The 16,222-nt window shown below is 43.1% G+C and overlaps 2 protein-coding genes across 2 annotated transcripts; one reads left to right on the top strand and one right to left on the bottom strand.

The window, feature by feature from the left end:
• Positions 1–1,053: 1,053 nt before the first annotated feature.
• LOC124514060 (ribonuclease inhibitor-like) lies at positions 1,054–8,968 on the bottom strand. Its single transcript, XM_047082155.1, has 8 exons — positions 8,910–8,968; positions 5,668–5,838; positions 5,382–5,552; positions 3,018–3,197; positions 2,091–2,261; positions 1,823–1,993; positions 1,346–1,516; positions 1,054–1,225 (listed from the first exon to the last, which is right to left on the bottom strand). Exons 1-8 carry the CDS (start codon positions 8,966–8,968, stop codon positions 1,054–1,056), a joined length of 1,266 nt encoding a protein of 421 aa, XP_046938111.1.
• Position 8,969: 1 nt separating this feature from the next.
• Positions 8,970–10,219, top strand: TEX13B (testis expressed 13B). Its single transcript, XM_047081801.1, has 2 exons — positions 8,970–9,425; positions 9,527–10,219. Exons 1-2 carry the CDS (start codon positions 8,970–8,972, stop codon positions 10,217–10,219), a joined length of 1,149 nt encoding a protein of 382 aa, XP_046937757.1.
• The last annotated feature ends 6,003 nt before the right edge of the window (positions 10,220–16,222 follow it).

Raw genomic sequence — 16,222 nt, 5'->3', positions numbered from 1 at the left:
GGCTCCAGGCTCTGAGCCATCAGCCCAGAGCCCGACGCGGGGCTCGAACTCACGGACCTCGAGATCGTGACCTGAGCTGAAGTCGGACGCTTAACCGACTGCGCCACCCAGGCGCCCCTGGACCCAAACTTTAATCACTAGAGCCCAAAGCCTTGTTTGAGAAAGGAAGAGCCCAGGGGCTCCTGGGTGGCTCAGTCAGTTAAGTGTCCAATTTCAGCTCAGGTCATGATCTCAACGGTTCATGAGTTCGAGCCCCGCGTCGGGCTCTGGGCTGGTGGCTCAGAGCCTGGAGCCTGTTTCCGATTCTGTGTCTCTCTCTCTCTCTGCCCCTCCCCCGTTCATGCTCTGTCTCTCTCTGTCCCAAAAATAAATAAACGTTGAAAAAAAAAATTAAAAAAAAAAGAATGACTTTGTGTGTCAATGCCAGCCTGCTGAGCTGGCAGATGGACATTGACCAGAAAGGGTCAAGACCTCTACTTCCTATCATTGCATCATTATAGCTTCATTTCCTTGAGTCTTGAAGACTCTCAAATGTAAACATTAAGACCTCTAGCAAGTATTAGAAGAGAAAAGGGAAAGAATCTAACATTTATGGAGCACCATCTATGTGCCAAAGGTTGTACTGGGTGCATTTATAATTAATGTTTCACTTCATTCAATCCCCATGTCAACACCAGATAGTCAAGTACTAGTATTAGCTCCATTTTACACACAAGGATACTTAAGTGCAGGGAAGTTAAGTAACCATGGGTATGTAGCTAGTAGATGCTAAACCTAGTATTTAAGCCAGACCTAAAAGAATCTAGATCTGATACTCTTTTTCCTACACCATGCTGCTTTTCTTAGCAGTGAGATCCAGTGCTGCCTGTTCTCTGCCTCTCTCTTTGGCCCCGTGTCCAAGGAGGAGGCCTACTGGTAATTTCACTTCCTTTGATATTTTGCCTCGGCATGGCTTGCTCTCAGTTCTTCTTTCCCCACTGCACTAGCCTATGATCAAACCCAACATGTCTGCCTTGACCCCCTCCCTCCCACTTCTCCCACCACATTAACTTACTAGAATGTCTGTAGTTTACATATTGGCTGAATCAGTGCATCACACAGCATTTGCACTCCAAAATCCTTGAGGTCATTTCCACTTAGGTCTAGCAGTGTCAGGTTCTCATTTCTGTTGAGGACAGAGGCAAGGGCTCCACAGCATGCATCTGTGAGATGACATTCTGCTAACCTAAGGAGGATTAGGGATTTGAGGAAGAAATCAGTTTTATCCCAAGTTCCAAAAAGACCCTCCATTTCATATATAGCCTGGAACAAGAGCCTGGTGAATAAAGGGTCCCTGTGCACTTACCACAAGGTCTGTAGTTTACAGGAGGGGTGTTTCAGCCCTTCGCACAGCACCTGCATACCCTCATCCCCTAAGGCATTATCACTGAGGTCAAGGTCTCTCAGGTACTCATTGGTGTAGAGTGCATTGCACAAATCCTGACAACACTCTCCAGTCAGGTGGCAGGTCCACAGTCTGCCGGGAAGTAAGGTAGAGAAGGCTGGCATCATTTCATCTGCACTGAGTCACTTTAGAAATTCTATTTGCCCACTGGAAAAACACATTAGAAACTCAGAGTGTCGTGTAAAAAAAAATCCCCTGGGCCAGGTCCAAACAGAGATTGTGGAGTAGAGGAACATTTATTCCCCCCCCGAATTATTTGGATCTTCAATTATTGCTTCCTTGGAGATTCAATCACCAGGCCAAAAAATACTCATTTAATTTTAAGAGTTGCTGAAACATCAGGAAACTCAGCCTGTGGCTATAGTCCATGATACTTACGCCAGATCCTTTAACTGACAGTCAGGCTGTTTTAATCCTTCGCACAGCCATTTCAGTCCCAAATCTTCAATTTTGTTATTAATTAGAAGCAGCCTTGTCAGGCTCCGGGTGGAGCTCAGGACTTGGGCGAGGGACTCACAACAAGCCGCAGAAAGGGAACACTGGGAAAGCCTGGAGGAATGGAGATACCAAGGTGGCTGTTAACCATAGAGTCCCACTGAACTTCAAATGCCAAGGCCCATGAGAACAAGAATAAGTAGACACTTACACAAGACTCTCGATTATACCCTGTGCATGCTGCAGACCTTCACAGAGATGCTGTACTCCTATGTCCCCTAGGGTATTGGCGAACACAAACAACTCTTTTAAAGTCTGACTCACTTGCAAGAAAGAAGAGAGCTCCATACAGCTAGCATCTGTTAGGTAACATGTGCTCAAGCTACCAAGAGAAAAAGAAGAAAAATCAGCCACTGCTGCATTTAGCTTTTCCTAGCCTCCCCATATAACTAAGTTCTAGCCATCCTTCAAGTTCCAGCTCCTAGTGCAGCTCCTTCACAAAGACTCCTCCTGAGGTCTCCAGCTCATAGGGACCTCCTACCTTTCCCTGGGCTCATCTGGCATTTCTAAATGATTCCACAGTGTTGGGCACTTCATTACACATTGAATGAACTGCTGTGTTGTTCTCCAATTGTTTCATATCTGTGTGCCCTTAAGGGCAGCCTTGTCACTTGTCCTTCTGACAAAACTACCTACATCTAGTCCAGTGTTGGGTGCATAGTAGGTGTTCTTTATAGAATTAATATTTAAGTAGTGGCATTCCTGTAAGCATGCAAGATGGTAATATAATGGAAAGAGCATGAGATTTGGAGACAGATTTTGGAGTCACATCCTGACTATACCACTTTTCAGTGCTGTGACTTTGGACAAATCACTTTTCCCCATGATCAGATTTTAGAGTCACATCCTGACCATACCACTTTCGAGTGCTGTGACTTTGGACAAATCACTTTTCCCTGTGATCTTCAATTTCCTCATCTGTACAATGGAAATACAAATCCATTTTTTAAGGTTATTGGAAAGAGTGAATTAGATGAAATAACTTCTGCCAAGCACCAAGCATAGATCTTGGCACACAGCAGGCACTTGACAAATTCAATAGTCATAAGATGCTACCAGACAGTTCTAAGAAACTTACTCTAGTTTCTCCACTTTACAGTTGGAATGTCTGAGACCTTCACAAAGATACTTCACCCCTGTATCCCCCAGGGGATTTTCACTCAGGTCAAGCTCAGTGAGGTTTGGATTGCAAATGAGAACAGAGGCAAGATAGTTGCAAACAACCTCTGAGCTTTCAGGGAGAAAGCTAGCACACAACCTGGAGAGAAAGAAAGATGAACAGAGATAAAACTGGCTGTTTTACCATCCTACTCACCCCCTGCCACAATACCTCATGAGCAGAGAAAATAAAGGCCCACCCATACAAGACTGCCAACCTTGAGTATGTCACAACCTCCAGAGGAAAGAGTTATACATTGCTCCCACAATACTGTGTCCCCCAGTAGGAATTCAGTAAGTGTTGACTGCCCCTCAAAAAAAGTATTGGGAGAAACATCAAGGCAACCTAATCTTATTTCAACTCCCTGCATGAATTTATAATTCTATCTTACAGTTTCTCTCAAATCCCGGGGGTGGGAGGGGTACTATAATATCCTTAATAAGCTTCATAGTCAAAAGATCTTGCCTCTTATCTAAAAGTCCATTATCGGGGTGCCCGAGTGGCTCAGTCAGTTAAGCATCCAACATTGGCTCAGGTCATGATTTCATGGCTCGTGGGTTTGAGCCCTGTGTCAGGCTCTGTGCTGACAGCTGGGGCCCTGGAGCCTGCTTTGGATTCTGTGTCTCCTTCTCTCTTTGCCTCTCCCCTGCTCACATTCTGCCTCTCTCTCTCTCTCTCTCAAAAATAAAGAAACATAAAAAAATTTTAAGTCCATTATTAATTAATTGTCCATCCTTACAGAGACCCAGCCCATCATTATCCTCCACATGATATTCCTTGTTTGGGATGAAGAGTGGTTTTTACCAACCTTCCTGTCTTCTAAATCTTTGTTTCTCCATATTAAGTAGTTCAATTTCTTGAACTATTTCCCATCAACTTTTTCTTCCAGCATTTAAAAAAATTTCTATGATATACACTACAATTTTTGAGTCCTCAATTTTCTCTTGAGTTACCAGGCTCCAACCTTAGCTTTGAAGGAGGGCTAAGTACACATGTCTGTATCTCCCCAATTTAGAAATTTTAAATAGAGGCATTCTGCCAGAAAAAAAAAGTTTCAAAGTGGATTTTTTAAAGCTTCAATGCTAAAGAGGTTTTGCCTTAAAAAACCCACATATATATTATGATAGTTAATTTTATGCCTCAAGTTGGCTGGGTCATATGTCCACACATTTGGTCAAACATTATTCTAGATGTATTTGGAAAGGTCCTTTTTATATGAGATTAGTATTGAAATCAGTAGACTTTGAGTAAAGTAATTTACCCTCCATAATTTGGATGGGCCTCATCTAATCAGTTGAAAGGTTTTCTAGAAAAAGACTGACCTCCTTGGGAAGAAGACAGAATTCTCCCAGGAGAATGCCTTCAGACTTAAGCTGCAACGTCGGCTCTTCCTTGTGTCTCTAGCCTACTGACCTACCTTGCAGATATTGAACTTGACAGCCACCATAATCCACATGAGCCAATTCCTTAGAATAAATCTCTCTATACAGTTGACCCTTGAACAACACAGGTTTGAACTGCACAAGTTCACTTAAACACGAATTTTTGATAAATACAGTATAGTACTGTAAACGTATTTTTCTCTTATGATTTTCTTAACATTTTCTTTCCTCTAGCTTACTTTGTTTTAATACAGCATATAATACATATATACAGAATGTGTTAGTTGACTGTTCATGTTATCAATAAGGCTTCCAGTCAACAGTAGGCTATTTGTAGTTAAGTTTTTGGAAGGTCAAAAGTTCTATGTGGATTTTCAACTGGCGGGGGTAGGAGTGGCACCCCAACCTCCATATTGTTCAAGAGTCAACTGCATATTTTGTATATATCTTATTTGTTCTGTTTCTCTAGAGAACCCTAACATGTATATGATAATTTTTTTATTAAAATCATTACCATGGACTTTGAAGTCAAACACATGTCAGTTTTGAATTGTGCCTTTACCATGTTATTTAGTTTTATGATCTTAGGTCTCCAGTTCCTCATCTGCTAAAATGGGGATAATAATTAAAGGAAATAGTGGATACAAAGCACTCAGCACAATGGTTAGCACAAAGTAACTGTTCAATAAGTGTGGGTTATTATTATAGTCATTGATGTTATTGTTACTTACAATGAAAATTCTCTTCCTAAACTTGTTGCATAGAAACAATTTTAGGGACTGTCACTTTTTATTCTTCCTCTCCATGACTCTTTGAAATGTTTTGATCACAAAATGTCCATTTTGAGTTGCATATTTAAATTTTTTTTCTTGCAGTAAGGAAACTAACAGTTACAACTTACTTGAGCTTCTGTAATTTGCAATTTGGATCTTTTAAGCCTTCACAGAGCAATTTCAGAGCTGAAGCTTCCAATTTTGTTTCCCTAAATTCCAGATCAGTGAGCCACTGACTGGTGCTGACAACAGCTGCTAGTGCCCCACAAGAAGCAGGAGATATAAGGCATCGGTACAACCTTCAGAGAAAAGAAGAATGACCTCATCATCTTGTTCATGCTCTCCCCACATGCAAACAGAAATTGACAAAAAATGATATGAACAGAGAAAACAAAATCTCCTGCTATCAGTTACCTCAATGTCTGTAAGACACAGTTTGGCTGCTTTAATCCTTCACACAGAAGCCTCACTCCTGAATCTTCCAGGGTATTTTTTACAAATTCCAAATCTGTCAAATACTGGTTAGTTTCAAATACTAAAGAGAGGTCCCTACCACAAGAAGCTGTGAGGTAGCAGAAAATCAGTCTGTGTGGAGAAAAAGATATTTCAGAGAAGAAAGAAAATAGGACTCCCCTTAAAGGTACCTGTTTGTACCTTACTGATGTAATGAATTTTTTCAATCCATTCAACAATTTATTGGGTGCTTACCACTGTGCCAAATGCTAAAAACACAAAAATAATTAAGACCCCAACTTGGCCTTCAAGAATGTCCAGTTAATGGGGCAAAAAATTAGAAAATCATGGATACAGTGTGAAAAGTACTTCAAGTGGTATGCATAAGGTATCATGGGGACACAGAAAGGTAGTACAATTCAACCTAGCTTGGGGTGGGGGTTGGAGGATCAAGAAATATTTATAAAAAAATAAATATTTGAGTGCTGTTGTGAAAGGGGAAGACAAATTGAACAGCTGGATGAAGAGAATGGAAGCAGGAGGAAGAGGAGGGGCTGAGGGACAATCCACTCATGGAGCAGCCAGTGCAAAGGCCAAGAGATGCAAAGGCCAGAGACAAGACAGAGGATGTTTTGTTTGAGAAACTTCCAATTACAGCTGACCCTTGAACAACTCAGGGGATTAGGGGCTTCAACCTCCACAGAGTTGAAAACTTTTGACTACAACTTTTGACTCTCCCAAAACTTAACTACTAATAGCCTATTATTGACCAGAAACCTTAACAATAATCAATTAACATGTATTTGTATGTTATATATATTACATACTATATTCTTACAATAAAGTAAACTAGATAAAAGAGAATGTTACTAAGAAAATCATAAGAGAAAATACATTTATAGTACTACTCTGAATTTATTTAAAAAAAATCCACATATAAGTGGACCTCCACAGTTCAAACTCCCTGTTGTTCAAGGGTCAACTGTATTTGCTATGGCCTATTTTAAAAGACTAGAAGGACAGGGGCGCCTGGGTGGCTCAGTCGGTAAGCGTCCAATTTCAGCTCAGGTCATGATCTCACAGTTCGTGGGTTCAAGCCCCGTATTGGGTTCTGTGCTGACAGCTCAGAGCTTAGAGCTTGCTTCGGTTTCTGTGTCTCCCTCTCTCTCTGCTCCTCCCCCACTCACACTCTCTCTCTCAAAAGTAAATAAACATTAAAAAAAAAAGACTAGAAGGATATATACACACACACACACACACATATATATCAAATTATTAACAGTGGTTATCTTCTAGGTTGGGAAAGGGTGAGATTACAGGGAGACATTTACTTTATAGGTATTTAAAATGTATTTACAATGATCATAAGTTATCAAAGAGTAGTTAAAAATTTAAAAACATAATATATGCTTACTATAAACAATTTCTATGATAGAGAAAAACGTAAAGAATAAAGTTTTTTTAAGTACTATATTCCTATCACCCCAAAATAACCACTGTTAAAATTTTGGCACACGAATTTCCAGGTTTTTAATGCATGCATACATATGTTCTTTGTAACAAGTGAAATCATAGGAAGATGTATTTTAAAAGATAAAAACTTTTTTGGGGCACCTGGGTGGCTCAGTCAGTTAAGCATCCGACTTTGGCTCAGGTCATGATCTCCCGGTTCATGGGTCCAAGCCCTACATCAGGCTCTGTGCTGACAGCTCAGAGCCTGGAGCCTGCTTTGATTCTGTGTTTCCCTCTCTCTCTCGGCCCCTCCCCTGCTCACACTGCGTTTCTCTCTCTCAAAAATGAATAAATGTCAAAAATTTTTTTTAAAAAAGATAAAACCTTTTTCCAAACCTCCTCTCCAATTCCACCTCCCAGAGATAACCAACGTTAAGAGTCTGGTGTATACCCTCCCACTCCTTTCTCCAAGATCATAGAAACATACAGACACACACACAGATTTTATTTTACAAAAATGTGATCATAGAAAAAATTACATCAAGTTTACAATGTATTTTGTCATTTGTCCTTGCAGTAGGCCCATTGATAGAAACTAAGATTCATTTACAGCAGAAAGTCATATAGTAAGTGGCAAAGGACTTCAGGACTAAACCTGAAGTCTGTCTGATTTATACAGAAGGCTTCAGAAAGTCAGTGGAGATTTAAAGTGAGATGGTCATATCCCTCTAATGCCAGGAAGCAGGAGACAGACCAGATATCAGAGGGCTGCAGTCCAGGGAAGAAATAGGGTAGGGGTAGCTGACCTAGGATGGTGGGGGCAGCTGACCTAGGATGGTGGGGGCAGCAAAGGTGGACAGATTCAAGACATGGTTTGAGGGTGAAGCAGCCAAGATTTATGACCGTTTAGGGTCACTACAATATTCAGTGCTGGGCCAATGGGCAATGAAGCTGTTCCCTAGCTCCACATTCTTCCTCCAAGGCATTCAGAAGGCCACTGGGGGATTGGGGCTGCCTCTTGTTCTAGAAAATTCCATCTCTAGGAGGGACGGGCCCCCTGGTGTGGGACAAAGCATTATGGTGGGGTGTGCATAACTTCTTGTGTTTGATTACAAGTCCTTTATGTTCTTGATTCTAAGTCTTTTCTGACCACTCCTGCTATTTCCGGATTTCAAGGACTTTCAACAATATAGCAGGTCCTCTTATGTCCTGGAGTTGGGACAGAACCTTCCTCTCACATTCCCTCCCACCCCCACTATCACTGGAAGTTGGAACAGTCCCAGAGTAAAAGATTCCAGAATTGGCCCCAAGACTTCCTTTTTCTCAAGCCCTTGGAGGGAAAAGTACCCTCTTGCTTGGGCTTATTAGGTAGGTATGGTTAGGTATGGTTAGCCTGCACCCCATCTGGTCCCGGCTGGAGGTGTACTAGGGTGGGGCAAACCAGTCAGTGGACCTTTCAGAGGGTCTGAGGGAGGAGGGGCAGGGCAAACAGATGGTTGGAAACGCGGGATGGGGGAGGGGACGAGAGGGTAGGACTGGAGAAAGGGGGACAAGGGGACCAGACGAGGGAGGCGGAGGTGGGGTGGGTGTGTGGGGACAATGTGGCAGGATGGGGGAGGGGGTGGGACGGGGGCAGGGGGGGATAAGGGGGTAGGACGGGGAAGGAGGGGGGCAAGGGGGAGGAGGAGGGGAAGGGGGATAAAGAGGGGAGGGGAAGGGGGACAAGGGGAGAGGGGAAAGGGGGGGTCTACGGGACAACTGGTTTGTTCGTTTCTGCAGGGCCAGCCAAACCCCTAAGGTTCTCAGTCATCATGGCCTTGAAACCCGACGACCCCAGTGGTGGGTTCCAGCACAGCAAAGTGGTAACCTTCATCAATGAGAAGATGTCTGGGCACACAAAAGGCCCGGAGTTCTACCTGGAGAATACATCCTTGCCCTGGGAGGAGGTGGAGGACAAACTCAGGGCCATCCTGGAAGACAGCACAGTGTCCAGTGAGGCCAAAGAGGCCTGTGCCTGGAGCAGCCTGGCCCTAGGTGTGCGCTTTGCCTGCAGGCAGGGCCAGTTACACAAGCACAGGGTACACTGGCTGCATGACTTCGCCAAACTGCATAAGACCACTGCACAGACCTTGGCCTCAGACCTAAAGGAGTTCACTACACAGCAGGAGATGGAGCACAAAGAGGCAGCCTTCCAGCTACAGATGGCCCAGGCCAACCTGGAAGAGGTGCAGACAGAACGGGATTTCCTGAAGTGGAAGCTCCTCCAGGTCTTAAAGATTATCTCTGCTTGATCCCTGCCCTATCTCCCTGCCCCATCCCCTCACCACCCCCAGAATGGGTCTCAACACTGCCCACTTTTCTCCCACAGCTGCAGTCTCTGCAGAAGCAGGTCCAGGTCTCAGAGGAGCCAGGCCTGGCCACTAGGACAGAAGGAGCAGGTGAGGTAGAGGAGGCGGGAGTTGCTGCCACTTCTACTGCTTCTACTGGCACTGCAGGAAGAGGAAGAAGAGGACAGAAGAATGCAGAAGGGGCAGAAGCTGCAAAGGAGCCAGGTGGAGGCCTCATGAACCTGCTTGGAGCTGTGGAGCGGAAAAATTACACCGCCAGTGGGCAGAGGAAGGGAGATATTAAGTCAGTGGAAACAGCCATGTTTTATTTCTCTGGGACCATCAAGCCTAGGGCCACAGTCACACCATCACCCCTTCCTGTCCAGCTCCCTGCCTCATTCACATACTCCTACGCCTGTCCCTTTTCCCCCTTCCCACCTGCGCCCACACCAGTCCCACCAGCAACACCATTCACCGTAGGAAATCCAGTTCAGACATCTCCCCACTGGAGGCCCTCTGAGGTTAGTGTGAGGTCTAATGTGGGGTCCCAGGGAAAAGACCCTCAAGAATCCCAAAGACACAGGAGAGACTCTGATCCCTATCAGCATAGAAGACCTCCCATATTTCGCAGACCTGGGGATTGGGACTGCCCTTGGTGTAAAGCTGTGAATTTTTCAAGGAGGGAAATTTGCTTCCGCTGTGGGAGGGGAATCTGGCTGCAAAGCCCTCAGTAAATTAAGAAATGTCAAATAGAACAGAAACCTATACCAGTGGAAAATCAATTTTTGAGGGATGGGGGAAAGGTGAGGGAGGGGACTGGGTGGAGTGGGGAAGGGGATAAGTGGGAGAATGGGGCTAAAGGAATGGGAGGGAGGTGGGGTGGGAAGTGGAGAAGGTGTAGATTGACGGGGAGAAACATGTTTTGATGACCCCCTTTGTGTTCCAGAGCATTAGTGTTCCATACCCCAGAAGCACCGTAGCTTTTGTTCTTACTCCTAAGCCCTAGTATCTAGTGGACATGAGCAGCCATGTATATGACAATCCACCCATCTCCCCACCTAGGCTGTATATGATGGGAGGAGTGGACATCTGACCCATCCTTAGCCAAACAGGTTCTCGAACAGAGAGGCAAATTTCATAGAGTGGTGTTGGGCAAGGAAGCAGTGGGTTATTTGGAGTTGGGGCCAAGGTCAGAGTCATGAATGCCGAGGCCACAGCCAAGGACTGGCCCCGGCTGTCAGAGAGAAGAACTGTGTGCTTTATAGAAGCCAAGTGTCTTAGAGGATACCAGAATCAGGTCCCAGGGAGCAGATAAGGCATAGAGAAAGCACAGGAGTTGATCTTGTAACCCCAGAGATGGAGACAGTGGTGGTCTTTCTACAGTTGTGCTGCATGAAAATCCAATCCACACAGATACCCTTTAAGTTAAGTTGAGTGGGTTCCTGCTCTGGGTAACCAGATTATTTCCAGGTCAGAAATTGGCACCAAGAAGAGCAGTCACAAACCACAGATCATCCAAGAAAAATGTCAACACTGGCTGGGGAGGAGTATCAGAGAGTTACAGGTAGTGAGGATTCCTATATCCCAAAAGTCTCCCAGAATGAACTGGACAGGAAGCTTGTTCGTGTTCTGATCAAGTTATATCATAAGAAACCATCAAAACAGGCCTGGGGTTAACCCTGGGCTTACAACACAGCAGAGATTTGCCACCCCTAAGATGAAATCCCTCAGGACTGATGAAATCACCAGCAGGACATACAGAGGACACCAGCACCAGATGCAGACAACTGCTATGGCTGTATAGCCCCAAAACATGAGAATCTTCCCCAGTCCCCAGTGGCAGAACTGGGGACAGACAGATCTGAACAGGGAACCCCTACCACTTCCAAGGAGGTGAGTCAGCAAATGATAGTGCCTAGAGGGTTTGCTGGTCTAGTTTATGGACCAAAGTGTGGTGCTATCCTGAGCAATTCTCTCCCCAAACCCACTGCCAGAATAATAGTGGGAGGGGGGATCTGGTTACAAAGGTCTCAGTGAATTCATAAATGAAATAAAACATATCCCAATGGGAAATCAATGTCTAGAGGGAGGGGGTAAACTGGGAAAAGAGAAGGGGAGAGGATGGTTTGTGTTTCCTTTCTCATGATTCTAAGTGGTGTTGAGGGAGACTAAATGTATGGATTAGCCCACAGGTAGAAGGATCGTGAGGTGTCACACCTGGACCAGAGTAAGAAAACTGGAGGAGCCCTGGACATCACCCAGGGACTACAGACATAGAGCCTGAAGCTATAATGGCCCTGGTTCATCACCATAGCTCCTGGATAGGACTTTGGGCTGTCTCCTATTGGGGCAGGTGTGGACAACCATCAGGATTGGGGGCAAGATCCCTAACCTGCATTTTCAGGAATATCTTTGGGCTTGTTTATATTCTTCTAAGACAGAGTTTCCCAGCCTCAGCACTCCTCACACTTGAGGTTCAATAATTCTTTGTTGCAGGGGGCTGTCTAGTACACTGCGGGATGTTTGACAGAATCCCTGACCTCTGCACATTAGAGGTCAGTAGCACCCACTCCCCAAGTTGTGACAAGCAAAAATGTCTCCAGGTATTGCCACACGTCCACTGGAGTGTGAAACTGCCACTGGCTGGGAACCATACAGGTGACAAGGTCCTTAGGAGTAGTCATGACAGTGGGAAGAGAGATGCAAGGAGAGCATTCTCAGCAGTGCCCAGGGCTGCAGGGGAGGCCCTAAGGTAGGAACTGAAAAGTATTCATTGGATCTGGTATTATTTAGATCTTTGAACAGATCTGGGCCAGGGAGCGGTAGAACCCAAACCACAAGGACTGAGGAGTAAATGGGAATTGAGGAAGTGCAGGCAGGGGGGCTCTTCAAGAACTCCTAGCAGTAAAGGGAAGGAATGGGGTACATGGCTGAGAGAGGGTTCCTCTTAATATGGGAGAAACTTGAACCACGGGGAAGGAGACAACTGAAGAAAGCTTGAAAACACACAACACACAAGAGAGAGACCCTGCTTACCACATTGGGAGGCATGTCCATTGTACTATTCAATAAAAAATAAAATATGACGGCCAGTTTTTTTTGTGTGTGAAACAAAACCCCCAAAGCTCTGTAACTGCATATGCAGGATATATATATATATATATATATATATATATATATATATATATATATTATAGGTTTATATGTGCCTTATGTTACACATTGATGTTTGAAAAGGCATAGAAAAAAAGGTCTGGAAAGATATTTAGCAAACAAGGTGTTACCTAGGGAGGTATGGTCAGGGCATGGTAAGCAGGAGTGGGGATGTTGGGGTATAAGGTGGGGTGGGGTATGGGACAGTAGGGTGGAGGGCTTTTATATCTTTATATACTTCTGTGTTGTGTAAAGTGAAATAATTAAATGCTTAAAAATAAAAAATTAAAAAGTGAATTTACTTGCTTGGGGAGGTTTGGAAAGGCCACCTCTTCCTCTAGGACAGGAGGGAAGGAAGGAGAACAGACACTGATCTGTGTGGTGAGGGGTCTGGAAACAAGGGAGCTCGTGCCTGTGTGCTTGAGATGTGGAGTGAAGGAGACAAGATACCTGAGAGTGAGCACAGAATGGAAGGCAGCGTGGTGGGTGGGGAGTTTCTGAGCAATGGCACTTTGGGGAATAACAGCAGGGGATGGGGGTGAGGCATGGAGGGAGAGAAAAAGATCACTGAGCTGCATGGAGTGGGACAGGACCCAACTGAAAGAAAACCAAGGAAGAGGACAGTTGGATCTGGAAGGAGAAGAGGGTAGGTCCAGGAGGGGCACAGACACAGATCTCTTAGATGTTATAGACTGCCATCCACTCCCTACAGCAAAAATAGCATATACAAAAGGGACAGAGGCTGGAGGGGCTGACAGGGATCTGTGCCTGACTCTCTACCCCTTCTAGGTTTGTAGCATATCTTATCATTTGCTGTTCTGCTATGGAGAAGCTGAGCACTAGTTATATTTTGTTTGCAGGTCCCATCAGCTGGGGGTACAATTTCTAGCAATCCAGTTTCTACCTTACAAATACCTAAGTGTTTAAAGCAAAGTTCAACTTACTTCAGGTCTTTGATTTTACAGCATGGATTACGTAGTGCTTGGCAGAGCAAGTGTAGCTGAGACACTGGCAAATTGTGTAGCTTGAAGGACCTAAAAAAGATGAGAAAGCAAAAATAATTTAAAACAAAACAGTTAAGAACAAAATTTTAAGTAAAAGGCTTACTTTGGCTTCTGTTTACCATACTAGTATTCATTTACTTCTTCCAAAGTCCTTAGGAGGTATTATCCCATTTTGCAGATAAGGAAATTAAGGCACAAAAAGTTAAGATATTTGCCTAAGGTCACATAGGTAGGAATAGAATGGAGGTCAGCACTCAGATTTGTCTGACTTCAAAGCACAAGCCATGTTACTGTGTGCCAGGCACCAAGGTAAGCACTTTACATATAAAATTATCTTATCTGGTCCCTAACACAATGATGGATATCATAATCATCATTTTGCAGATGGCTCAGAGAAGTCAAGTGAGTTGCCCAAGCTATCTACACTATAATTATATTTTGGTTGTCAGTACTAATAGAATAATTAATCATTAAAAACTAGAAAAGTTCATATGTTTTGAACTAGAAAAGTTCAAATGTTCATATGTTAAACATAATTCTATGTTTAATTTTTTGAGGAATACCCAAAGAAAACAAAAACACTAATTTGATAATATATATGCACCCCTATGGTTATTGCAGCATTATTTACAATGGACATATTATGAAAGCAACTCAAGTGTAGATCAATAGATGAATGGATAGAGATGTGGTGTGTGTGTGTATGTATGTGTGTGTATGTGTATTTATATATATATATACAAACAATACATATATATGTATGTATATATATACATACATACACAATGGAATATTACTCCACCATAAAAAAAAGAATAAAATCTTGCCTTTTGCAACAACATAGATGGATCTAGAAGGCATAATGCTAAGTGAAAGAAATTAGTCCAAGAAAGACAAATATCACATGATTTCACTCATATGTGGAATTTAAGAAACAAAACAAATGAACAAAAAAAAGAGAGACAAAAAATAAACAGACTCTTAAATACAGAGAACAAATTGGTGGTTGCCAGAGGGGAGGTGGGTGGAGATGTGTGAAATAAATAAAGGGGATGAAGAGCACACTTATCTTGACAAGCACTGAGAAATGTACAGAATCACTGAATCACTATATAGTACACCTGAAATTAATATAACACTGTATGTTAATTACACTTGAACAACAAAATAAACCTAAAACAGTACAATAGTGAACTCTCTGTCAACATGCTTGTGAAAAGAATATTTTGGGGTAAGTTTTGAAGAAAGTTTAAGCCCCCTGATAAAGGCAATAGGGCTGGGGTAGGGACTCCATTTAAGGCTGATTTTCTGGAAATCTAGAATGAACCAGAAGCCTCTCTTTGTTTCCACCAGTGTTTAAAAGTTCTCAATGCATTTATCCATCATTTTACTTTATAATATACAGTTGAAGTGGTCTTGAATTTATCAAGACATTGTAGCCAAGGTCCTTGGTAATTCCAAGTCCATGTAACCTCTCCTACTCCTTCCACTCTAGTCCCAAACACTCTTGCTGCACTTCCCTTCCCCTCCCACTTCCCTCAAACACACCTACCCCATACTCATTTCTACCTCTATGCTACTCCCACTGAGGAAATATAACTATCAGAGAAAAGACTCGCGTTAACACTTCCTAAGTAGAGCCTTCTGCCCACTCTCTTCTTCTCAAGGTCCCCTACCTCTCAGCTGGTTGTACAACTAAAGGAGTGGCAATGTCCATCTTAACCCAAGTATTGAGAACGGACTTATGACCACTGGCATTTTCTAGATAACACAGGTCAATAAGTCAATAGAACTGTATTTTGCAATATACAGAATCTGTATGAAATAAGTGGTTTACCTAAGCCTCTTTGAACCCTTTGTGAAGGTGGAAGCCTGGTGGAAAAAGCCCAGGATTCACAGCAATATATGCAGGAGTACAATTCTGTCCCTTACTAACCTGAGGCTCTCTGAGGCCTCAGTGATGAAGTATATGTAGAGGAGAGTGATGACCAATTCAATGTTAAGTTTACCACCTTTTCCAGAATAGCAGTCATCAATACCAAAATAGTAGAGTCCTCAATGATAATCTTGATGACTTACATGCTCATAACACTTTTATAATTATAAAGTACATTCACAAGGTAACAGTGAAGACTAATATATATATACACACATACACACACACAGTGGCTAGCACAGTGCCGAATACATAATAAGTGCTCAGAATTGTTAACGTTCCCTTACTGTCTACTTAGTCTAGTGTCTAATATGTGATATATATTGAATAAATCCTTACTGGGTTGATTGACATAAAATATAGAAAGTGGAGATGATTCATTTTATTTATTGACAATACCAGAAATGATCGTGTGCCTGAATACTTGAAATAAACAAGAAAGCCCATGATTTCTCAAGGTCAAAACATTGGAGAAAAGACATTAATATACTCACTGATTAAGTGTAAAGACTGGTGTCATGAATGCAGAGGCTTGCTCTTCCTCTTCAAATCCAATTAGGTGCTGACACTTCAGAGACACTGACAGATGACTGTGACTGCTTTTTACACAGAATGACATAGCCAGAATGTCCATTTTTGTGTAG

This window comes from Lynx rufus, unplaced genomic scaffold (assembly GCF_022079265.1).
Source record: "Lynx rufus isolate CCGP_SWC_20201006 ecotype Redwood Valley unplaced genomic scaffold, mLynRuf1.p SCAF_19, whole genome shotgun sequence".
NCBI classification, from domain to species: domain Eukaryota; kingdom Metazoa; phylum Chordata; class Mammalia; order Carnivora; family Felidae; genus Lynx; species Lynx rufus.
Note: the sequence above shows the minus strand (reverse complement) of the source record. Positions and strands in the feature narration are given on the sequence as shown.